This window comes from Gorilla gorilla, chromosome 18, assembly GCF_029281585.2.
Source record: "Gorilla gorilla gorilla isolate KB3781 chromosome 18, NHGRI_mGorGor1-v2.1_pri, whole genome shotgun sequence".
NCBI classification, from domain to species: domain Eukaryota; kingdom Metazoa; phylum Chordata; class Mammalia; order Primates; family Hominidae; genus Gorilla; species Gorilla gorilla.
The window spans coordinates 4,582,459-4,608,362 of NC_073242.2; the positions used below are offsets into that span (position 1 = coordinate 4,582,459).

At 57.3% G+C, this 25,904-nt stretch overlaps 1 protein-coding gene across 1 annotated transcript; it reads right to left on the reverse strand.

The window, feature by feature from the left end:
* Positions 1-390: 390 nt before the first annotated feature.
* On the reverse strand, positions 391-25,279 carry LOC129527492 (lipase maturation factor 1-like). Its single transcript, XM_055364867.2, has 2 exons — positions 25,072-25,279; positions 391-704 (listed from the first exon to the last, which is right to left on the reverse strand). Exons 1-2 carry the CDS (start codon positions 25,262-25,264, stop codon positions 391-393), a joined length of 507 nt encoding a protein of 168 aa, XP_055220842.2. The 5' UTR covers positions 25,265-25,279.
* Between the last annotated feature and the right edge of the window lie 625 nt (positions 25,280-25,904).

Sequence of the window (25,904 nt, forward strand, 5' to 3'; positions counted from 1 at the left end):
CCTGCACGTCCACACAGACAAGGACCCGAAACCAGCTGCCTACACTTCCACACAGACACCCACCCCACACCAGCTTCCTACATGTCAACACAGACACAGACCCACTGCTTCTGCCTCCCTTTCCCCAACCCTCCGGCTCTAGTAAGCTGGCAATGCAGTCCTGTAAGTAAGGAGGAGCTATTGCAAAGAGGTGGGGTTTTAATCCTGAAGATGGGTGGCTGCTGTGGCTGGTGCACTGGCCGCTCTGCCATGGCCTAAGTAAAATGACGATACCCTCCTGAATGAATTTAAGATAAACACTCGTCCAGTCTTTCCAAGTGCCAGGAGACCTGGCGGTGTCTGTGCTAAGTGACAGCAAGCCCTGAGCTCCGACTGCCCCGTTCCTGCTACTCACCAGACATGGCCCACATTGACCAGGGACACGTAGAGGCCCCACAGGGCAGCCATGAGAAGCATGTTGGCGCAGCCCGTGATCAGTACGAAAGACGAGATGCCCAGTCCGAGAAGAGCCAGCAAGTCCAGGTTGGAGTTCATGTCTGACCAGTCCATCAGCCAGAGGATGGTGGGCATGTAGCTGAAGACTTCCCAGCTCGTCCTGTCCTGGAAGTACTGCTGGAAATTCTTCAGGAACACTCTGCAGGGAAGCAGCCCCCTGTCACCGATGAGCTGCTTGTTCTGATGGAAAGCCACCAGGAATGCCACGACTGGAAGAAAAAGAAGACAAAACAAGCGTAACTAGGAATAAACCACATGTGGACACCATGGGCACAGCTCAGATTGTGGGGCGAGGCGGGCGGGAAGGGGAGGCAGAGCCTGGCCGACGGTTTGGGGTCCAAACCCTAGACTCAGGAGTCTGAGTACTTTCTCAAGATCTTGGGGGAAACACTGGAAAAGCCAACCTGCAGCAGACGCGGTGTGTGCATACACGCACACACATCTAAGTAAACTAGACACGTTACATAAAATGAGTGCCTGCAGCAGACGCAGTGTGTGCATACACGCACACACATCTAAGTAAACCAGACACGTTACATAAAATGCATGCCTGCAGCAGACGCAGTGTGTGTATACACACACACACATCTAAGTAAACCAGACACGTGACATAAAATGCGTGCCTGCTGCAGACGCGGTGTGTGTATACACGCACACACATCTAAGTAAACCAGACACGTGACGTAAAACGCGTGCCTGCAGCAGACGCGGTGTGTGTATACACGCATACACAACTAAGCAAACCAGACACGTCACATAAAATGCGTGCCTGCAGCAGACGCGGTGTGTGCATACACGCATACACATCTAAGCAAACTAGACACGTCACATAAAATGCGTGCCTGCTGCAGACGCGGTGTGTGCATACACACACACACATCTAAGTAAATTAGACACGTTACATAAAATACGTGCCTGCAGCAGACGGGGTGTGTGCATACACGCACACACATCTAAGTAAATCAGACACGTTACATAAAATGCGTGCCTGCAGCAGATGCAGTGTGTGCATACACACATACACATCTAAGTAAGCTAGACACGTTACATAATATGCGTGCCTGCAGCAGACGGGGTGTGTGCATACACATCTAAGTAAACTAGACACACTACATAAAATGCGTGCCTGCAGCAGACGTAGTGTGCATACATGCACACACATCTAAGTAAACCAGACACGTTACAAAAAATGCGTACCTGCAGCAGATGGAGTGTGTGCATACACGCATACACATCTAAGTAAACCAGACACGTTACATAAAATGCGTGTCTGCAGCAGACGCGGTGTGTGCATACAGGCATACACACAGAAGCAAACTAGATGCGTGTATATAAATTGCGTGTCTGCAGCAGATGCAGTGTGTATACACGCACACACATAGAAGTAAACAAAACACGTGTATATAAATTGCGTGCCTGGCTACACACAGACAACCAGCTGACCACTCGGACTGCACTCAGCATTCACCATTACGAAACACAACCTGATGACCCTGGCTGTGGTCAACGGCGTCACTCCCAGCACACGCTGAAGGGCTTGACGCTTACGGCCTACAGGTGAGCCACGCTTGCCCTGTACGCAGACCACAGGTCTCCGAGTTCACGTCTCATGGCGCCCACCCCACAACGGCAATGTCACATCCACAGGTCTCCGACTTCACGTCTCACGGCGCCCACCCGACAACGGCACTGTCACATCCACAGGTCTCCGAGATCACGTCGCACGGCGCCCACCCCACAACAGCACGGTCACAGCCACAGGTCTCCGAGTTCACGTCTCACGGCGCCCACCCCATAATGGCACTGTCACACCCACAGGTCTCCGAGTTCACGTCTCACGGCGCCCACCCCACAACGGCTCTCTCACATCCACAGGTCTCCGAGTTCACGTCTCACGGCGCCCACCCCACAACGGCTCTCTCACATCCACAGGTCTCCGAGTTCACGTCTCACGGCGCCCACCCCACAACGGCACTGTCACAGCCACAGGTCTCCGAGTTCACGTCTCACGGGGCCCACCCCACGACGGCTCTCTCACATCCACATGTTTCCGAGTTCACGTCTCACGACGCCCACCCCACAACGGCACTGTCACATCCACAGGTCTCCGAGTTCACGTCTCACGGCGCCCACCGCACAACGGCTCTCTCACATCCACAGGTCTCCGAGTTCACGTCTCCCGGCGCCCACGCCACAACGGCTCTCTCACATCCACAGGTCTCCGAGTTCACGTCTCACGGCGCCCACCCCATAACGGCTCTCTCACATCCACAGGTCTCCGAGTTCACGTCTCACGGCGCCCACCCCACAATGGCACTGTCACAGCCACAGGTCTCCGAGTTCACGTTTCACGGCGCCCACCCCACAATGGCTCTCTCACAGCCACAGGTCTCCGAGTTCACGTCTCACGGCTCCGACCCCACAACGGCAATGTCACAGCCACAGGTCTCCGAGTTCACGTCCCACGGCTCCGACCCCACAACGGCACTGTCACAGCCACAGGTCTCCGAGTTCACGTCCCACGGCTCCGACCCCACAACGGCAATGTCACAGCCACAGGTCTCCGAGTTCACGTCTCACGGCGCCCACCCCACAACGGCTCTCTCACATCCACAGGTCTCCGAGTTCACGTCTCACGGCGCCCACCCCATAACGGCTCTCTCACATCCACAGGTCTCCGAGTTCACGTCTCACGGCGCCCACCCCACAACGGCACTGTCACATCCACAGGTCTCCGAGTTCACGTCTCACGGCGCCCACCCCACAACGGCTCTCTCACATCCACAGGTCTCCGAGTTCACGTCTCACGGCGCCCACCCTACAACGGCTCTCTCACATCCACAGGTCTCCGAGTTGACGTCTCACGGCGCCCACCCCACAACGGCAATGTCACAGCCACAGGTCTGCTAGTTCACGTCTCATGGCGCCCACCCAACAACGGCACTGTCACAGCCATAGGTCTCCGAGTTCAGGTCTCACGGCGCCCACCCCACAACGGCTCTCTCACATCCACAGGTCTCCGAGTTCACGTCTCACGGCGCCCACCCCACAACGGCTCTCTCACATCCACAGGTCTCCGAGTTCACGTCTCACGGCGCCCACCCCACAACGGCACTGTCACAGCCACAGGTCTCCGAGTTCACGTCTCACGGCGCCCACCCCACAACGGCTCTCTCACATCCACAGGTCTCCGAGTTCACGTCTCACGGCGCCCACCCCACAACGGCTCTCTCACAGCCACAGGTCTCCGAGTTCACGTCTCACGGCGCCCACCCCAGAATGGCACTGTCACATCCACAGGTCTCCGAGTTCACGTCTCACGGCGCCCACCCCACAACGGCCCTCTCACAGCCACAGGTCTCCGAGTTCACGTCTCACGGCTCCGACCCCACAACGGCAATGTCACAGCCACAGGTCTCCGAGTTCACGTCTCACGGCGCCGACCCCAGAATGGCTCTCTCACATCCGCAGGTCTCCGAGTTCACGTCTCACGGAGCCCACCACACAACGGCTCTCTCACATCCGCAGATCTCCGAGTTCACGTCTCACGGCGCCCACCTCACAACGGCTCTCTCACATCCACAGGTCTCCGAGTTCACGTCTCACAGCGCCCACCCCACAACGGCTCTCTCACATCCACAGGTCTCCGAGTTTACATCTCACGGCGCCCACCCCACAACGGCACTGTCACAGCCACAGGTCTCCTAGTTCACGTCCAACGGCGCCCACCCCACAACGGCACTGTCACATCCACAGGTCTCCAAGTTCACGTCTCACGGCGCCCACCCCACAACGGCTCTCTCACATCAACAGGTCTCCGAGTTCACGTCTCACGGCGCCCACCCCACAACGGCAATGTCACAGCCACAGGTCTCCTAGTTCACGTCTCACGGCGCCCACCCCACAACGGCACTGTCACAGCCACAGGTCTCCGAGTTCACGTCTCACGGCGCCCACCCCACAACGGCACTGTCACAGCCACAGGTCTCCGAGTTCATGTCTCACGGCGCCCATCCCACAACGGCACTGTCACATCCACAGGTCTCCGAGTTCACGTCTCACGGCTCCCACCCCACAACGGCTCTCTCACATGCACAGGTCTCCGAGTTCACGTCTCACGGCGCCCACCCCACAACGGCTCTCTCACATCCACAGGTCTCCAAGTTGACGTCTCACGGCGCCCACCCCACAACGGCAATGTCACAGCCACAGGTCTGCTAGTTCACGTCTCATGGCGCCCACCCCACAACGGCACTGTCACAGCCACAGGTCTCCGAGTTCACGTCTCACGGAGCCCACCCCACAACGGCACTGTCACAGCCACAGGTCTCCGAGTTCACGTCTCACGGCGCCCACCCCACAACGGCTCTCTCACATCCACAGGTCTCTGAGTTCACGTCTCACGGCTCCGACCCCACAACGGCTCTCTCACATCCACAGGTCTCCGAGTTCACGTCTCACGGCTCCGATCCCACAACGGCTCTCTCACAGCCACAGGTCTCCGAGTTCACGTCTCACGGCGCCCACCCCACAACGGCTCTCTCACATCCACAGGTCTCCGAGTTCAGGTCTCACGGCTCCGACCCCACAACGGCAATGTCACAGCCACAGGTCTCCGAGTTCACGTCTCACGGCACCCACCCCAGAACGGCTCTCTCACATCCGCAGGTCTCCGAGTTCACGTCTCACGGCCCCCACCCCACAACGGCTCTCTCACATCCACAGGTCTCCGAGTTCACGTCTCACGGCTCCGATCCCACAACGGCACTGTCACAGCCACAGGTCTCCGAGTTCACGTCTCACGGCGCCCATCCCACAACGGCTCTCTCACAGCCACAGGTCTCCGAGTTCACGTCTCACGGCTCCGACCCCACAACGGCAATGTCACAGCCACAGGTCTCCGAGTTCACGTCTCACGGCGCCCACCCCACAACGGCTCTGTCACATCCGCAGGTATCTGAGTTCACGTCTCACGGCGCCCACCCCACAACGGCACTGTCACAGCCACAGGTCTCCGAATTCACGTCTCACGGCGCCCACCCCACAACGGCTCTCTCACATCCACAGGTCTCCGAGTTCACGTCTCCCGCAGCCCACACCACAACGGCAATGTCACAGCCACAGGTCTCCTAGTTCACGTCCAACGTAGCCCACCCCACAACGGCAATGTCACAGCCATAGGTCTTCGAGTTCACGTCTCACGGCGCCCACCCCACAACGGCTCTCTCACATCCACAGGTCGCAGAGTTCACGTCTCACGGCGCCCACCCCACAACGGCTCTCTCACATCCACAGGTCTCCGAGTTCACGTCTCACGGCGCCCACCCCACAACGTCTATCTCACATCCACAGGTCTCCGAGTTCACGTCTCACGGCGCCCATCTAACAACGGCTCTCTCACAGCCACAGGTCTCCGAGTTCACGTCTCACGGCTCCGACCCCACAACGGCAATGTCACAGCCACAGGTCTCCGAGTTCACGTCTCACGGCGCCCACCCTACAACGGCTCTGTCACATCCGCAGGTCTCTGAGTTCACGTCTCACGGCGCCCACCCCGCAACGGCAGTGTCACAGCCACAGGTCTCCGAATTCACGTCTCACGGCGCTCACCCCACAACGGCTCTATCACATCCACAGGTCTCCGAGTTCACGTCTCATGGCGCCCACCCCACAACGGCAATGTCACAGCCACAGGTCTCCTAGTTCACGTCCAACGTAGCCCACCCCACAACGGCAATGTCACAGCCATAGGTCTTCGAGTTCACGTCTCACGGCGCCCACCCCACAACGGCTCTCTCACATCCACAGGTCTCCGAGTTCACGTCTCACGGCGCCTACCCCACAACGGCTATCTCACATCCACAGGTCTCCGAGTTCACGTCTCACGGCGCCTACCCCACAACGGCTATCTCACATCCACAGGTCTCCCAGTTCACGTCTCACGGCGCTCACCCCACAACGGCTCTCACACATCCACCGGTCTCCGAGTTCACGTCCCACGGCGCCCACCCCACAACGGCTCTCTCACATCCACAGGTCTCCGAGTTCACGTCTCACGGCGCCCACCCCACAACGGCTCTCTCACATCCACAGGTCTCCGAGTTCACGTCTCACGGCTCCGACCCCACAACGGCAATGTCACAGCCACAGGTCTCCGAGTTCACGTCTCACGGCACCCACCCCAGAACGGCTCTCTCACATCCGCAGGTCTCCGAGTTCACGTCTCAGGGCCCCCACCCCACAACGGCTCTCTCAAATCCACAGGTCTCCGAGTTCACGTCTCACGGCTCCGATCCCACAACGGCACTGTCACAGCCACAGGTCTCCGAGTTCACGTCTCACGGCGCCCATCCCACAACGGCTCTCTCACAGCCACAGGTCTCCGAGTTCACATCTCACGGCTCCGACCCCACAACGGCAATGTCACAGCCATAGGTCTCCGAGTTCACGTCTCACGGCGCCCACCCCACAACGGCTCTGTCACATCCGCAGGTCTCTGAGTTCACGTCTCACGGCGCCCACCCCACAACGGCTCTCTCACATCCACAGGTCTCCGAGTTCACGTCCAACGGCGCCCACCCCACAACGGCTCTCTCACATCCACAGGTCTCCGAGTTCACGTCTCACGGCGCCCACCCCACAACGGCACTGTCACAGCCACAGGTCTCCGAGTTCACGTCTCACGGCGCCCACCCCACGACGGAACTGTCACAGCCCCAGGTCTCCGAGTTCACGTCTCACGGCGCCCACCCCACAACGGCTCTGTCACATCCACAGGTCTCCGAGTTCACGTCTCACGTCACCGACCCCACGAATGCAATGTCACAGCCACAGGTCTCCGAGTTCACGTCTCACGGCGCCCACCCCACAACGGCTCTGTCACATCCGCAGGTCTCCGAGTTCACGTCTCACGGCGCCCACCACACAACGGCTCTCTCACATCCGCAGGTCTCCGAGTTCACGTCTCACGGCGCCGACCCCACAACGGCTCTCTCACATCCGCAGGTCTCCGAGTTCACGTCTCACGGCGCCCACCCCACAACGGCTCTCTCACATCCGCAGGTCTCCGAGTTCACGTCTCACGGCGCCCACCCCACAACGGCACTGTCACATCCACAGGTCTCCGAGTTCACGTGTCACGGCGCCCACCCCACAACGGCACTGTCACATCCACAGGTCTCCGAGTTCACGTCTCACGGCGCCCACCCCACAACGGCTCTCTCACATCCACAGGTCTCCGAGTTCACGTCTCACGGCGCCCACCCCACAACGGCTCTCTCACATCCACAGGTCTCCGAGTTCACGTCTCACGGCGCCCACCCCACAACGGCTCTCTCACATCCACAGGTCTCCGAGTTCACGTCTCACGGCTCCGACCCCACAACGGCAATGTCACAGCCACAGGTCTCCGAGTTCACGTCTCACGGCACCCACCCCAGAACGGCTGTCTCACATCCGCAGGTCTCCGAGTTCACGTCTCACGGCCCCCACCCCACAACGGCTCTCTGACATCCACAGGTCTCCGAGTTCACGTCTCACGGCTCCGATCCCACAACGGCACTGTCACAGCCACAGGTCTCCAAGTTCACGTCTCACGGCGCCCATCCCACAACGGCTCTCTCACAGCCACAGGTCTCCGAGTTCACATCTCACGGCTCCGACCCCACAACGGCAATGTCACAGCCATAGGTCTCCGAGTTCACGTCTCACGGCGCCCACCCCACAAAGGCTCTGTCACATCCGCAGGTCTCTGAGTTCACGTCTCACGGCGCCCACCCAACGGCACTGTCACAGCCACAGGTCTCCGAGTTCACGTCTCACGGCGCCCACCCCACAACGGCTCTCTCACATCCACAGGTCTCCGAGTTCACGTCTCATGGCGCCCACCCCACAACGGCAATGTCACAGCCACAGGTCTCCTAGTTCACGTCCAACGTAGCCCACCCCACAACGGCAATGTCACAGCCATAGGTCTTCGCGTTCACGTCTCACGGCGCCCACCCCACAACGGCCCTCTCACATCCACAGGTCTCCGAGTTCACGTCCAACGGCGCCCACCCCACAACGGCTCTCTCACATCCACACGTCCCCGAGTTCACGTCTCACGGCGCCCACCCCACAACGGCTCTCTCACATCCACAGGTCTCCGAGTTCACGTCTCCCGCAGCCCACACCACAACGGCTCTCTCACATCCACAGGTCTCCGAGTTCACGTCTCACGGCGCCCACCCTACAACGGCTCTCTCACATCCACAGCTCTCCGAGTTGACGTCTCACGGCGCCCACCCCACAACGGCAATGTCACAGCCACAGGTCTGCTAGTTCACGTCTCATGGCGCCCACCCCACAACGGCACTGTCACAGCCATAGGTCTCCGAGTTCACGTCTCACGGCGCCCACCCCACAACGGCTCTCTCACATCCACAAGTCTCCGAGTTCACGTCTCACGGCGCCCACCCCACAACGGCTCTCTCACAGCCACAGGTCTCCGAGTTCACGTCTCACGGCGCCCACCCCAGAACGGCACTCTCACATCCACAGGTCTCCGAGTTCACGTCTCACGGCGCCCACCCCACAACGGCTCTCTCACATCCACAGGTCTCCGAGTTCACGTCCAACGGGGCCCACCCCACAACGGCAATGTCACAGCCATAGGTCTCCGAGTTCACGTCTCACGGCGCCAACCCCACAAAGGCTCTCTCACATCCACAGGTCTCCGACTTCACGTCTCACGGCGCCCACCCCACAACGGCTGTCTCACATCCACAGGTCTCCGAGTTCACGTCTCACGGCGCCCACCCCACAACGGCAGTGTCACATCCACAGGTCTCCGAGTTCACGTCTCACGACGCCCACCCCATAACGGCTCTCTCACATCCACAGGTCTCCGAGTTCACGTCTCACGGCGCCCACCCCACGACGGAACTGTCACAGCCCCAGGTCTCCGAGTTCACGTCTCACGGCGCCCACCCCACAACGGCTCTCTCACATCCACAGGTCTCCAAGTTGACGTCTCACGGCGCCCACCCCACAACGGCAATGTCACAGCCAAAGGTCTCCTAGTTCACGTCCAACGGCGCCCACCCCACAACGGGAATGTCACAGCCATACGTCTCCGAGTTCACGTCTCACGGCGCCCACCCCACAACGGCTCTCTCACATCCGCAGGTCTCCGAGTTCACGTCTCACGGCGCCCACCCCACAACGGGTCACTCACATCCACAGGTCTCCGAGTTCACTTCTCACGGCGCCCACCCCACAACGGGTCTCTCACATCCGCAGGTCTCCGAGTTCACGTCTCACGGCGCCCACCCCACAACGGCACTGTCACAGCCACAGGTCTCCGAGTTCACGTCTCACCGCGCCCACCACACAATGGGTCTCTGCCAGCCACAGGTCTCCGAGTTCACGTCTCACGGCGCCCACCCCACAACGGCTCTCTCACATCTACAGGTCGCCGAGTTCACGTCTCACGGCGCCCACCCCACAACGGCTCTCTCACATCCACAGGTCTCCGAGTTCACGTCTCACGGCGCCCACCCCTCAACGGGTCTCCCCCAGCCACAGTTCTCTGAGTTCACGTCTCACGGCACCCACCCCACAACGGCTCTCTCACAGCCACAGGTCTCTGAGTTCACGTCTCACGGCTCCGACCCCACAACGGCACTGTCACAGCCACAGGTCTCCGAGTTCACGGCTCATGGCGCCCACCCCACAACGGCTCTCTCACAGCCACAGGTCTCCGAGTTCACGTCTCACGGCTCCGACCCCACAACGGCAATGTCACAGCCACAGGTCTCTGAGTTCACGTCTCACGGCGCCCACCCCACAACGGCTCTGTCACATCCGCAGGTCTCCGAGTTCACGTCTCACGGCGCCCACCCCACAACGGCACTGTCACAGCCACAGGTCTCCGAGTTCACGTCTCACGGCGCCCACCCCACAACGGCTCTCTCACATCCACAGGTCTCCGAGTTCACGTCTCATGGGGCCCACACCACTACGGCAATGTCACAGCCACAGGTCTCCTAGTTCGCGTCCAACGTAGCCCACCCCACAACGGCAATGTGACAGCCATAGGTCTCCGAGTTCACATCTCACGGCGCCCACCCCACAACGGATCTCTCACATCCACAGGTCTCCGAGTTCACGTCTCATGGCGCCCACCCCACAACGGCTCTCTCACATCCACAGGTCTCCAAGTTCACGTCCAACGGCGCCCACCCCACAACGGCTCTCTCACATCCACAGGTCTCCGAGTTCACGTCTCATGGCGCCCACCCCACAACGGCTCTCTCACATCCACAGGTCTCCGAGCTCACGTCTCACGGCGCCCACCCCACAACGGCACTGTCACAGCCATAGGTCTCCGAGTTCACGTCTCACGGAGCCCACCCCACAAGGGCACTGTCACAGCCACAGGTCGACGAGTTCACGTCTCACGGCGCCCACCCCACAACGGCACTGTCACATCCACAGGTCTCCGAGTTCACGTCTCACGACGCCCACCCCACAACGGGTCTGTCACATCCACAGGTCTCCGAGTTCACGTCTCACGTCGCCCACGCCACAACGGCTCTCTCACATCCACAGGTCTCCGAGTTCACGTCTCACGGCGCCCACCCCACAACGGCTGTCTCACATCCACAGGTCTCCGAGTTCACGTCTCACGGCGCCCACCCCACAACGGCTGTCTCACATCCACAGGTCTCCGAGTTCACGTCTCACGGCTCCGACCCCACAACGGCAATGTCACAGCCACAGGTCTCCGAGTTCACGTCTCACGGCGCCCACCCCACAACGGCTCTGTCACATCCGCAGGTCTCCGAGTTCACGTCTCACGGCGCCCACCCCACAACGGCACTGTCACAGCCACAGGTCTCCGAGTTCACGTCTCACGGCACCCACCCCACAACGGCTCTCTCACATCCACAGGTCTCCGAGTTGGCGTCTCACAGCGCCCACCCCACAACGGCAATGTCACAGCCACAGGTCTGCTAGTTCACGTCTCACGGCGCCCACTCCACAACGGCACTGTCACAGCCAGAGGTCTCCGAGTTCACGTCTCACGGCGCCCACCCCACAACGGTACTCTCACATCCACAGGTCTGCGAGTTCACATCTGACGGCACCCACCCCACAATGGCTCTCTCACTTCCTCTGGACGTCAGTATTTGTAGAACACTGAATGCTTACCGAGAGATGTTGACAGGTGAGAGAACCACATTCCCGTGTGTAAACATGAAGAATGAAAAAGTAGGCTGAAAGTAAAATAGATACACCATGCAAATGTGAATCAAAAGAAAGCTGGATCTAATTCATCATGGCTGAAAAAAATTTAAAAAAAAAATTAAAAAATACAAACCGAAGAAAGTGGAAGTGGCTCTATTAACATCATAAAAAGTAGATTTAAAGGCCGGGCAGGGTGGCTCACGCCTGTAATCCCAGCACTTTGGGAGGCCACGGCAGGCAGATCACCTGAGATCAGGAGTTTGAGACCAGCCTGGGCAACATGGAAAAACCCCACCTCTACTAAAAATACAAAAATTAGCTGGGCGTTTTGGCGGGCACCTGTAATCCCAGCTACTCAGGAGGCTGAGGCAGGAGAATGGCTTGAACCTGGGAGGTGGAGGGTGCAGTGAGCCGAGATTGCGCCACTGCACTCCAGCCTGGATGACAAGAGCAAAACTCCATGTCAAAAAAAAAAAAAGTAGATTTAAGGGTCGGGCACGGTGGCTCACGCCTGTAATTCCAGCACTTTGGGAGGCTGAGGCGGGTGGATCACCTGAGGTCAGGAGTTTGGGACCAGCCTGGCCAATATGGCAAAACCCTGTCTCTACTTAAAAAATACAAAAATTAGTCGGATGTGGTGGTGCACCCCGGTAGTCCCACCTACTTGGGAGGCTGAGGCAGGAGAATCACTTGAACCCGGGAGGCTGCAGTGAGCCAAGATGGTGCCATTGCACTCCAGCCTGGGCAACAGAGACTCCATCTCAAAAGGAAAAAAATCGATTTACAAACAAGTAATGACACAGGGATAAAAGAAGATAAAAATATCACAAGAGCAACCCCACAAGTACATGCGGCTTCCTACTGTGTGTAGGAAGCTGGCTTGGGGTCCATGTCTGTGTAACTGTGCGTGCTGGTTTGGAGTGAGTGTCTGTGTAGACATGTAGGAAGCTAGTACATGTACTTTTCCCCGTGCATTTATAAATCTAAAAATATATAAACGGAATCTGCACATGGAAAACTACAAAACACTGATAAAAAAATGAAACAAGATCTAACTATATGAAGAGATAGACCATGTTCATGGATTGGAAAAATCAAAATCATTAAGGTGTCAATTTGATCCATAAATTCGGCACAATCTGAACCAAACACCCAGTCAGTGCTTCCGCCGAGGCTGACAAGCTGATTCTAGACTATACATGGGAGAGCAAAGGGATTAAAAAGCCAAAATCATCTGGAAAAGAACAGAGGTGGAGGACTCATGTTACCCAATTTCAAGACTTACTAAAAAGCTAATCAAGACCACATCAAGACAGCGCAGTATTGATTAAGGAAGAGCCACAGAACTCAATGGAATGGAAGAGACGGCCCAGACACAGCCCCCCTGCCCCCGACCTGACACACAGAGTTAACAAATTCTGACAAAGGTTCAAAGGCAACTACACAGACAAAGAGCAGCCTTGGGCCGGGCGCGGTGGCTCACACCTGTCATCCCAGCACTTTGGGAGACTGAGGCAGGAGGATCGCTTGAGCCCAGGAATTCCAGAGCAGCCTGGGCAACATAGTGAGACTCAGTCTCTACAAAATAAATAAAAAAACAAAGAAGAGTCTCTCTAACAATCATGTTGGAACAGATGGATGTCCACATGCAAAAAGTTGGACCTGAACACACTTCACACCTTACACAAAAATTAACCAAAAAGGATCATAGACCTAAATGTAAAACATAAAAGCATAAGACTTCTAGATGGAAATATAGAAGAAAATCTATGTGACTTGGGTTTGGCAACAAGTTTTTAGATACAACACCAAAAGCATAATCTATGAAATTAAAAACTGTAAATTGAACTTTATCAAACTGAAAAACTTTTCATCTGCAAAAGCTACTTTTAACAGAATGAAAACACAAGCCGCAGATTGGAAGAAAATACTGGCAAATCACACAACTGATAAAGGATCTGTATCTAGAATACTTAAAGAACTTTTAAAATTCCATAATTAGAAAACAAACAACCCAATGTTAAAGATGGGAAGAAAAAACCAGGCCACAAGATCTGAACAGACAAAGGAAAGGTGTACGGATGGCAAATAACACGTGAAAAGATGCTCAACATCCTTCATCACTGCGGAAATGCCCATGAAAACCACAGCGTGCTGTCACCACACACACGTCACATGGCCGAAGTGCTTGAAAATGGACAGTGCCCAGGCCGGGTGCGGTGGCTCATGCCTGTAATCCCAGCGCTTTGGGAGGCCGAGGTGGGCAGATCACCTGAGGTCAGGAGTTCAAGACCAGCCTGGCCAATGTGGTGAAACCCCGTCTCTACTAAACATACAAAAATTAGCTGGGCGTGGTGGTGCACACCTGTAATCCCAGCTACTCGAGAGGCTGAGGCAGGAGAATTGCTTGAACCCAGGAGGCAGAGGTTGGAGTGAGCCGACACAGTGCCACTGCACTCCAGCCTCGGCGACAGAGTAAGACTGTCTCAAAAAAAAAAAAAAAAAAAAAAAAAAAAACGAAAATGGACAGTGCCCAATGCTGCAGAAGGTTCGGGACAGCAGGAGTGCCCTCGCTGTGCCGGGGATGCTGTGGCGTACCACTGTGGATGCAGATGGTGGCGTCTGACCCAGGTAATGAAGGGTTACCTTACAAAGCAACTACTGCGCCTCTCAGGCCTTCAACCTGAAAGCGTGCTCACACAGAAGCCTCGTGCAGATGCTCATAGCAGCTCTGTTCATAGTCACTAAAAACTAGAAACAAGGAAGACATCCTTCACGGTGGAAGTGGATAAATAACCGGAGGTGCATTTGTGCAACAGAAAAATAATCAGAGATAAGAATGCAGCTGTTGGTTCAGGCAATAACATGGATGAATCTTAAGTGCATTTTGCTAAGCAGAAGAATCTAGACCCAACAGGCTATATACTGAGTGATTTCATTCGTATGTCACGCTGGAAAAGGCAAAACCAGAGGGACAGGAGACAGACCCGGGCGTGCCAGGGGCTGGTGCAGGGGAAGTGGTCACTCCCATGCACGGGGGACTTGGGGCTGGAGCTGGGGTGATGGAGGCAAAGCCCACAGCACTGAGCATTACACAAGATGAACTTCAATGTGCACAAACTATTGGGGGAAGACCCGACCAGGAGGTTGGGGTATGCAGATAGAATACAGGCTCCACACGCAGGGATGTGAAACAGAAACACACTGGCCAGAGGGCAGGAGCCGCCTAAGCAACTCCGGAAAATGTTCTGAGCGGAGACCGCAAGGCCAGAAGGAGCTGTACACAAACGCTGCACTCCAGGGCTTTTGCCCCTGGGCCTGGGTGGGCAATTCTCGCACGTGCACCAGGGCTGAGCAGATGCTAGAGGAGTCAGGGGAGCCAGGTTCCCACTAGCAGAGAGGGAGGATTCAGATGGGCCAGCAGGGAAGACTGGAATACACCGTGTGCCAGGACGGGAGGCTGGAATACACCATGTTCCAGGACGGGAGGCTGGAATACACCGTGTGCCAGGACGGGAGGCTGGAATACACCGTGTGCCAGGTGAGAGTCAGAGTCATCGGCATGGACCAGGTTGACCTTCGTATACTTACAGATGGATAGGTGGATACAACAGAGAAGCAATCAAATGTGTGAAATGAGACAGTGACACACAGAGCCTAGCTCTGCCCAGGAAGAGGGCCAGCAGCTGTGACACCCCGGGAGCAACGGCCCTCCCAGTGCCCAGACTGAAGTTTCTATGCTCCCCTAAAAAGAACCAGGGCTCCTTGGAGACAACTCATTCTAGGGCTGGGGCAGAGAAACAGAAGCTGGGCCGGAAGCATCCCCGTGGGGAAGGAGGGGAAACCCACCAGTGGTCAAAGGTGGAGGAGCTGAGCAGCAAACTCACAGTGACAGCACTGGATCATAACCCAGACACAGATTCACAGTGACAACACTGGATCACAACCCACACACAGACTCACGGTGACAACACGGGATCACGACCCAGACACAGACTCACGGTGACAGCACGGGATCACGACCCAGACACAGACTCACGGTGACAGCACGGGATCACGACCCAGACACAGACTCACGGTGACAGCACGGGATCACGACCCAGACACAGACTCACGGTGACAACACGGGATCACGACCCAGACACAGACTCACGGTGACAACACCGGATCACGACCCAGACACAGACTCACGGTGACAACACGGGATCACGACCCAGACACAGACTCACGGTGACAGCACGGGATGACGACCCAGACACAGACTCACGGTGACAGCACGGGATCACGACCCAGACACAGACTCACGGTGACAGCACGGGATCACGACCCAGACACAGACTCACCGTGACAGCACGGGATCACGTCCCAGACACAGACTCACGGTGACAGCACGGGATCACGACCCAGACACAGACTCACGGTGACAGCACGGGATCACGACCCAGACACAGACTCACGGTGACAGCACGGGATCACGACCCAGACACAGACTCACGGTGACAGCACGGGATCACGACCCAGACACAGACTCACGGTGACAGCACGGGATCACGACCCAGACACAGACTCACGGTGACAGCACGGGATCACGACCCAGACACAGACTCACGGTGACAGCACGGGATCACGACCCAGACACAGACTCACGGTGACAGCACGGGATCACGACCCAGACACAGACTCACGGTGACAGCACGGGATCACCACCCAGACACAGACTCACGGTGACAGCACGGGATCACGACCCAGACACAGACTCACGGTGACAGCACGGGATCACCACCCAGACACAGACTCACGGTGACAGCACGGGATCACGACCCAGAGGGAAAATAAATGGGCGTGGGTCCACAGTGACAAAATCAGTGACCACAAACAAGTAAGTAACAAGATCTTCCCCACAGAGGAATTCCACATAATGTCCGCAGACACTCCCTCTGGGAGGCAGAGGCTGGACCCATTGAGCGGCTTCCAGAGGACAGAGAGGGCGGGAAAGCAGGGACCTGTCAGAGTGCACACCTGGCAGGCAGACCTTGGCCAGGTGATCAGAAAGCTGTGCGGACGTCAGGACCCTGATACGGTGTGACGGGAAGGGCCCCGCACCTCTGTGGGCATCTTCCCAAAACCCATCACCCAGTCTAACTGCGAGAAAACACGAGACGGACCCAACGTGAGGGACGCTCTACAGACACCATGACAGGCCTGCTCGACACCGTCAAGGTCGGAAAACACAGGAAAGTCTGGGAGACTCACAGACCAGGGAGGGAGGGAGGAGACGCCAGGACAAAACCGGGTCCCAGAACGGAACAGGCACGGGTGGAAAAGCCATAGAGTCTGCAGTTTCAGTTAATAGTTTTATTTTTAATAAAAAAATTTTAAAAAGTAAAGGTTTCTCGAAGACTCTACACCACTCAGTGCCCGGCATGAAGCGCTGTGAGCAGCCTCCCTCCAAGGCAGCAGGAGCAGGGCCACAGGCAGAGCACCGCAGGGCCCTGGGCGACGAAAGGGCCAGGGCTGGTGACCTCTAAAGGGGCTGCGACGGCAGGTGGGTGGGGGCAGCTCCAAGTGAGGAGGAAGAGGGTGGACACAGGCGGCCACGGGATGGACACAGGGTAAACAAAGGGCAGACGTGGGGCAGACACAGGGCGGGACACAGACTGGACACAGGGTGGACATGGGGTGGGACACAGAGGGGACACGGGGTGGGTCACAGGGCTGCAGCAGAAGGCTCCCCACACCCCTACCGCCTCCACCACTGGGTGGAAGGGACCTGAGTTGTGAGCGCTGACCTCCTAGCAACATAGAGGACACCTCGCGGCAGGCCCTCAGCCCCGGCAGCCACACGCGCAGGGACCCTCAGCCCCGGCGGCCACACGTGCAGGGACCACACCAGCAGCTTCCACAGGAGCTCAGGCCAGTGTGTGTGCATATGGGTATGACATGCCCGTGTGTCCCTGTGTGTGTGCATGTGTCTGTACACATGTGCACATGCATACATGTGCACCTGTGCATGGATGCCCTGTGTCCATGTGTGCAGGGGTGTATGCATGTCTCTGTACATGTGTGCACATGTATACATGTATGTGTGCATGTGCAGGGATGCGTGTGTGTATGTCCTGGCATGTATGCAGGTGGGAGAAACACAGGTGGTGACTGTTCAGCCACTGCACACTCCAGGGCCCAGCCCTCATTGGTGCTAGGCTGGGGCCCCTTTCCCACAGGGACCTAATTGGCGCTGGCTGAAGGGTGGATGTGCTCCACCCCTCACCACAACGCAAACTCCAGGACCACAGAGGAAAACAAGATGTGGCCTCACCAAAGCAATAGCCTAAATCAGTAATTCTAAGGCAAGAAGCATAGGATGCTTCCTGCTTATCAGGAAAAAGGAAGACAGACTGAATTGAGATTTCAGAGAAAAAAAACTATTTCAACCTCTACTCATGTTATAAAAATAGCTACATAAAAAGATGCAGTAAAAATCTTGAAACATCACAGGCTCTCAAAGCAAAACTAACCAAGCAGTCAAGCTTCGGAAGGCCCCGTCACTACCCCACACGGGAGGAGGCAGAGCCATGGCGACCACCTGCCTCTCACAGGGACCCAGAGCCTCACCTGGGAGCTGCAACGAGGAAATACCGAGGAAATACCGTGTCGCCCGAGCAGCCAACAGCAGGCATGGCTGATAAATACTTTGTTTCAGAATCAGAAAGAAATAGCTGGGCTTGGCAGCCTGTGCCTGTAGCCCCAGCTACTCGGGAGGCTGAGGCAGGAGAATCTCTTGAAACCGGAAGGCGGAGGTTGTAGTGAGAGGAGATTGCACCACTGCACTCCAGCCTGGGCGAAAAAGTGAAACTCCATCTCAAAAAAAAAAAAAAAAAAAGAATCAGAAAAAAAAAATCAGCTTTCTCTTTTCTCCTTTCAGATAAATTGTTGTAAAATTAAAACAGTCATCCCAGAAATGCCGTTCTCTGTGATGGTTCTTACTGGCCGTGGTTAAATTCTGGGCCTCAGCACAGTGACCTCAAGTATTTTTTCTTTAAAGGTATGTGCTGCAGAGCTCCGAGGTAGGGCAGTGCTGTTTGCTTTCTAAACAAGCAAGTATTTTATAGAAGAACTTGTAAAACCAAGTGGTGCATTTCATTAGAACTCAAGTGGCCTGGAGAAAAGAAAAAGAACTCATTTCCCATGAGCTCTTAGAGCCACTGAAAGCTCAGAACAAAACCAACTGAGCAGGGTTTCAAGTATTCTTTTTGGTTTCATTTTCTCCTCAAATTTTCTGAAGAACAGCTGAGAGTTTAGCAAATATGGGTGCAAACGATTCTGCTTGCCATGTCAACCCTGCCTTGGGTGTCATCTGAGGAGGATGCCAAGCTACAAGGGCTGCGGTGAGACTCAGAGACACGCTACCGTTGGCACCGCGGCCCCACCTCGCCGGAGCAGCTGCCGGGGAGAAGCGATAAAACTGCCCCACGCGGAAAAGAAGGAAGGGCGGTGAGCAGGTGCACAGAATAGATGCCACAGTGCGGCACGCATGCCTCCACGCCTAAAGGACAAAACTAGCATGGAGATCCCCTAGAGGTCGGATTTTCAACATAATCTCACTGAGCCCAGGACTCCAGTGTGACAATGTGGAACTGGAAAGACAAGCAAGAAAAACCCCTCCGTTCCCGCCAGCGTTGGGCGTTCCTTCTGCAGTCCAGGCTGTCCCCGTCACTCGGGATCACAGCCAAGCGGTGGGTTCTGTGTGGTGCTTGGCTCCTAGGGCCTTGGGGAAGCCATGTTCCTCTCCATTCAGCTTCATGGAGAGACCTTCCCAGGTTCCAGCCCACGCTAGGAAGCTAGACAGGAGAGTGGCCCCCACCCGCCCTGTTTGGAACCCAGCTGGGGCATGCGGTGTTTGGAACACGTGGGCAGATTGGGGAGAGGCCAGAAGAGCCTCATCCAGAGCCAAGGACATGCCTTGAGGCTGAAGAGCTCACCGAGGCCACTACAAGAGAGCAAAAAAAAGAGCCTCAGAGACTCCTCGATAAATAACCAGAACAGAGAGCAAAGGTGGAGCGCAGGAGGGCAAGGTACTGAGACTCTAGAAGCTTCCAGGGAGAAGAAGAGTCAGATGTTTGAAGATGCCTCCTCAATGCTCTAAAGCTCTGAGGGAAAGTGGCTTTGATGGAGAATTAGAGATCCGGGCAAGTTGGTCCTTTCTGGAAAAGCTGCTTGGGGATACACTCCAGCAAAAAGAGAATCCACCAGCAAACAGGAAGGCATGAGCAGCCCAGGAAGTATGAACACAACCAAGGGAGGGCTGTGGCAGTATCTGTCCTGCTGGGCCGCACCTCGGGGCTGGAGGTGGGTGAAGGGGGAAGAAGGGGTAATGGCTGGAAAAGTGTCCCATGCTGACACTAAGCCCTGGTAGAGACCACCTGCTACGGGTCAGCACATTTCACTGAGCAGGAGATGCCCCTAGAAGACAAGGGATAGAGGTATAAACAAAGTCCTCTCCCTGACTGCAAGGAGCTAGAGGGGAGATAGGCACAAGAACAACACTGGAATGGGGACAATATCAGCCGCAAAGGAAGCAGAGAGCAGGGCTCCGGTGGTCAGCCCTGGGTGGGGTCAGGAGTCCAGGAGTGATGAGGGCTAAGTCTGAAGGCCGGAAGGGCGTCGGCAGCCACGGAGAGAACAAGTACAGTTAACCCTGGGAAGGCAGAGGCCAGGTGGTCTCAGGACCACGGTCAGGAAGAGATGCCTCACGTGGCGGGGACACAGCGGGAGCAGTTCAGGCACCACGGCTCGTCCACTGGGGCCCCAGCCTCTCACTGTAAGCAGTGCAGGTGAACATCTGCCCCAGAGGCAGCAGGGAGCGTGTGTCCCAAAGCCCCCAGCACTCATGCCCTGTGCAGGCGCCGAGCAGCCGGCCTTGGCCGGGGCGGTTCCCTCCTAGGCCTGTCCAGGACTCGGCCCCCACAAACACATGGACCGACAGACCAAATCCCTCAGGAGTGTCTCTGCGCCGACGCCATGGCACCCACGAAAAGTGCCAGTCATAAAGTCAGTCTGCAAATGCCAACGTTACCCAGTCTTCATGTCACATTTCACCTACAGATCCCTTCCGAATTGTAACAATATCTCATAAATGTTTGAGCTTCAAAGGAAAGGTCCTTTCCGACGTTCAGATATACTCCGTGGCCGCCTGCGAGCCGTCTCCCGGGCCGGTGTGTCCTCGGTCCGCCTTCTGGGAAGTGTGCACAGGCAAGGAATCCCATGTCAGCCTCAGGACGGCCCAGCGGTCACTCTCACCTCGTCAGTGACAGGAAGGTCTTGATGAGCAACTTGGCCAAGGCCACACAGCTAAGGTGTGGCCCACCAACCCTGAGCCCCACTACTTCCACCTGTCACAGCTTCCAGAAAGTTCTCTGCAGTGAACTGCTATCAACCCAATTCTGACCAACTGTAATTACACTGTTTCCAGATAACACCTTAATTCTGAGGCAGTTAAAATGCATTGTGTACATATACTATGTGACTCTCATCAATAGCAAACCAACGTCAGTTCAGTCCAGGAGAACCCAGCCGGGGTGGGCAGCTCTAGCCTAGGGTGTCTTCAGTAGCACCTGCAAGGCTGTCCTTCCCCCGTCTTGTCAGGGAATCCAGCTCTACCACTGGCGCTGTAACAGACGCAGGGCTGCTGGAAATTCCAGGAGTCCAGCCCCAGCTGCCTGTGGCCGCCCATGGACCGACCTGGCCAGGCCCCCTGGGAGGGGGATTTCAAAGCATCAAGGAGCCGGCCTGGCTGACGAGGCTCCAGACCAGCTGTTTGCCACACACGCCCTCGTACTGCAGGGTTGACCAGTGAGGGCCTCAATCTTCCGCGGGGAACGCTGGGCCACAACGTCAGCGCATGACCGTAGGGGTTCCTGCCATAAAACAGTGAGGGATTCTGGCCAGGCTGCTCTGCCCTCTGTTCTGGTGAGCCTGGGCATGGTGCCCACTCTTGGGTTCGGTTTCCTTATTCCGCACACAGACGGCAGCAGGCCTGACTGCAGGAGGCACCGGCACCCATGGGCGGCCGGCACTGCCCCTACACACCAAGAACATAGCACCCAGGTCCCGCTGCTTAGGCCGGAAACTCCTGTCACATAAGCTTTTACTCATCCGGATTTCAGCCATTCCTGGGAGTGACATCTGTGCTGAGGGGAAGCTCAGTGTCAGGCGTCCCCGACCACCTCGGGCAGCCTCGGTCCTCCCAGGGGCCGTCACGGCCCGAGAACGCCGCTGCCCAGATGTGAACCGGGTGTCCAGGATACGCAGGCTGCACAGTGGCGTGAATGAAGGGCAGGGCTGAACTCCAGGGCCTACGGACACTCGCTGCACAGCTGGGCCAGCGGCAGACCCTGCTTCCTCGCTGTCCACTGGGGGTAGTGGCGTTGTCACCAGGAGGTCAGCACCAGGCAGGGTGCCACTTCAGCAACTGCTCAACACAGTAACCACACTAGGGACCGGAGTCCACACGTCAGGAAGACAGGTGTGTCTTCAACTCCGAGCCCTGTGAAAATGCCGCTTTCCGCTAACACACTCTGGCTCCCACAGCACAGCAGGGCATGCCCGACACCCCGGGACGCCCACGGTACGCACGTCTGTGTGCAGCGAGCACACCCCTAGCACCTACACACCTCGGTGGCAGCACATGGAAACGCCCAGGCCCGCGGTGGGAAGGAGCCAGCCCCAGGACGGATGCAAAGTCAGGTTGAATGCAGAGGCCCGTCGCTGGCAGCCGGCCTCTCCAGGTCTGGCTTCGAAGCTTCCCCGACAGGGCAGGCGTTTCTGTGTTCTCCTGATCTGTACATCTTTACTACATGTCTGCCGAGACAATCTGCCTAAGGGTAAGCCTCCTTCAGTTCAATGTCTTTTAACAAGGGGAGTTTCCACAGAATACATTTGGTTATGTGTTTAATTACAAGTATTTCAATAGCTATAAACATTGTAAAATTCAGTATCAAGTGAAATATTTGGAGACCCCCTATGGCAACTTGGAAAAACCCTGGGATTCTGAGGAACAGGGAGTAGCGCACAGTCCCAGTAAAATCCAGAACTTTCTAGAAGGAGATAAATGCAGGCTGACTGCCTGCTTGCCCTGGGCCAGCTCAGCCAGAAAACCATGTCCCTGAAAGATGGGAAACTGGTTCCTTGATACAGCAGAAAAACACTGATTCTACCTCAAATGTACTCACAAGACAGAAGAACGTGCATATGTCAAGGAGAAATGTTCAATGCTGGGCACCAGGCTTAAAATATCTGCTTGACCCAGTGGCTGAAAAGCAGTTCCTTCTGAATTGAACAGAGAATCCCTGCGGAGATCAAAGGAGCCTCAGCTCGTTTGAAAGAGTCCGAGCTGGTTTTATGAAGCTGTGCTCCCGAGGCAAGGCCACTGGGACTTCCTGCTGTATCTCGGGCTCCCCTGTGGAAGGCCTATTAGAGCCTCACAGCTTCACTTTATCTCTACTTTATCGTTTGCTAAGTGACAGCACCACCATTTAAAATGACTGTTTAATACTGTGGAGGGAAAAGCAACCTGGGAAGAACTACTTTTTAAAATAATTGCAGGCCGGGCATGGTGGCTCACGCTTGTAATCCCAGCACTTTGGGAGGCCCTGAGGTCAGAAGTTCGAGACCAGCCTGGCCAACATGGTGAAACTCCGTCTCTACTAAAAATATTTTTAAAAATTAGCCAGGCGTGGTGGTGCGTGCCTGTAATCCCAGCTACTTGGAAGGCTGAGGCAGGAGAATCGCTGGAACCCAGGAGACGGAGGTTGCAGTGGGCCGACATGGTGCCATTGCGCTCCAGCCTGGGCAACAGAGTGAGACTCCATCTCGAAAAAAATAAATAAATAAAATAAAATAGTTGCTTTAAAGAAAGAGAGAGAGAGACAGAGACCCAGTTGAAGCCGATACTGCAATCCCACAGGAAACCTTGTAGTGATGAGCACGTCTCATCACTTTGCACCAGGAGGTGGAAAGTATCACACAAATGTCACACAAAACGTCGAACTGAGCATCACTCCAGCACAGCCAGGCTACCAAACTTCCCGCGACGTGTGTGGGACAAAAGCTGTGCAAAGAAGAACTTCTGCAACCTGACCCTTTCCTTCCACGCGTGAGGGAAGTAGACGATGGAAGGAAAGGGAGACATCCAATGCCCACGGCCTACAACCAACGCGTGGGCAACGCCCGGGGCCAGCAGCTCCGGAGCCCTCTGGGAGGGTGACTGCCCACGCGCCCCGCTGGCTGCATCTCGGCCTGGCAGGCTCCTCTCACTTCCATACTCATTTGAGAGCCTCAGTTTGGGCTTCGTTGCTACTGACACGTTGGGCTTATGAAACATGTATCCGTGTGATCACATGTCCCTGTGATCACAGGACCGTTCTCTTCCAAACCAGTTCTGGGTTGTAGGGACTGGGGAGAGAGCGAGTTGGAATCGCCAGCTGCCCCTGGCCAGGGGATCCAGAGGTTTTGAGCGTGAACTGACTTTTCTCAGAGCTCTGCCCTGTAGGCTGCGCACGCGGGCCCCGCACAGCTGTGGGGTGAAGGGTCTCCGCCAGTGGACCCGGCCAACCACATCCCACAGTGAGGCGCAGGCTTCACTTGCAGATGAGGTTCCGGAGCTGCCCCCAGACCTCCGCTGGGAATCTTCCCGAACGCAGACTGAGCTAGTCGAGAACACTAAAGGAGAAACTCCAGTCTGGCCACCAGCCAGTCACCTTCCCTCAGCCCCTGGGAGACGCGAAGGAGGCTCCCGGGCCGGCTCCTCGGATTTTGGCAGGGGCCGCACGCGGTAGGGATGTGGCGTGCAGGCGTCCAGTTACAGTGGGAACCTTCACCGTCAGCACAGCGCTGTGCCGGGGGCAGCAGGAGCGCCTCGCCTCTCCAGGCCGCCCCCCGCCCCGCAGCCAGGACGCAGACCCCCGACCTGCCCACGGACGGGTGACCCTCCACCTGCCCAGCTGTCCTGGGAACTCCTGGGCCAGGGCCCGGGCCGGCCCCGCCTCGCATAGCCCCGAGCCGGTCCTGGCGGGCGCGGCCGTGCAACTTCGGGGCTGCGGGTGGAGCCGGGAGCCCAGGAGCCCAGGCCGGAGGCTCGAGGCGGCGACAGGGGTAGGGCCGGGTGCGCTGTCGCCAGCAAGCCTTGTCCTGCCCTGCCCGCCCCGCCTCGCCCGGGCCCCAGCAGGAAGGAGGGCTGCGTGGGGGCGCCGCGGCCGCGAGACCGCGCGGAGGAGTCTCGAGGGAGGGCGGAGGTCGTGGTGCGCGGAGGTGACACTGGCGGATGTCCCGGGCCCGCCCGGCACTCACAGTACACGAAGGCTAGGGCCTTCAGGAGCACGATCCGGGTCAGCCAGAAGGTGCCCGTGTGGAGATGGGCCGGAGAGCCTGCGGGGTCACGCCCCGGCGCGGGCGGCGACTCAGGCTCCAGGTCCGAGTACCCAGTCTTCCGCCTCCTCAGCGACTCCGCGGGCGCCTCCATTGTTGGGCTGTCAGGGCGCATGTGCGGGGAGGGCGCACTCCCGGAGGCTCCGCCCATTCTCGGAGGCCCCGCCTCTCCCTGGCCGGCCCTGCCCACGGCCGAAGGCCCCACCCACACCCCGGGAGGCCCCACTCACAGTCCCGGAGGCCCCGCCCCCTCCAGCCAGCCCCGCCCACGCGCGGGAGTGGGTGCCCGGAGCCTGCCTCCTTCGCAGTTCTAGCTGGGCGCTGCTGCGGGTAGGGCACGGGGCCGGGTACCTGGGAGGTGGTGCGCGTCGCCCGACCCGAACTCACTGGGGCATGCACGCGTGCCTTCCGTCAGTCCGAGTTGCAGAGGCCGGGTGCCCTCCTCCAGCCAGGCGCCTTCCCAGCTCTGGTCCTGGGGAAGACCTGCAGAGACCCTGGCGGTGCTGCCACTGCGTGCCCCTGCCTCACAGCTGACACTCACTCTCTGCGGAGGAGGGTGCTGGGGCGATCGTCGCAGCCAGCAAGGGACAGAGTAGGCGGGGCTGTGCCTGGAATGCTCGGGGGACCCTCCCCTTTCTCCCAGCCTGAGCACCCTTCCGCCTTTGCACAGCCCAGCTCCTGCCAGCCCTTGGGACTGGACTTCAAGCTGTGGGGGAAGAGGGGGACTCAGGACTCAGGAGGGAAGGGCTAACTGC

Excerpts from the sequence above, each read along its gene's own strand:
- LOC129527492 (XM_055364867.2), bottom strand. The coding sequence starts at position 25,264 with ATGCGCCCTGACAGCCCAACAATGGAGGCGCCCGCGGAGTCGCTGAGG. Across the intron at positions 705-25,071 it reads GGCCCTAGCCTTCGTGTACT|TCGTGGCATTCCTGGTGGCT; the intron begins GTGAGTGCCGGG and ends TTTTTCTTCCAG.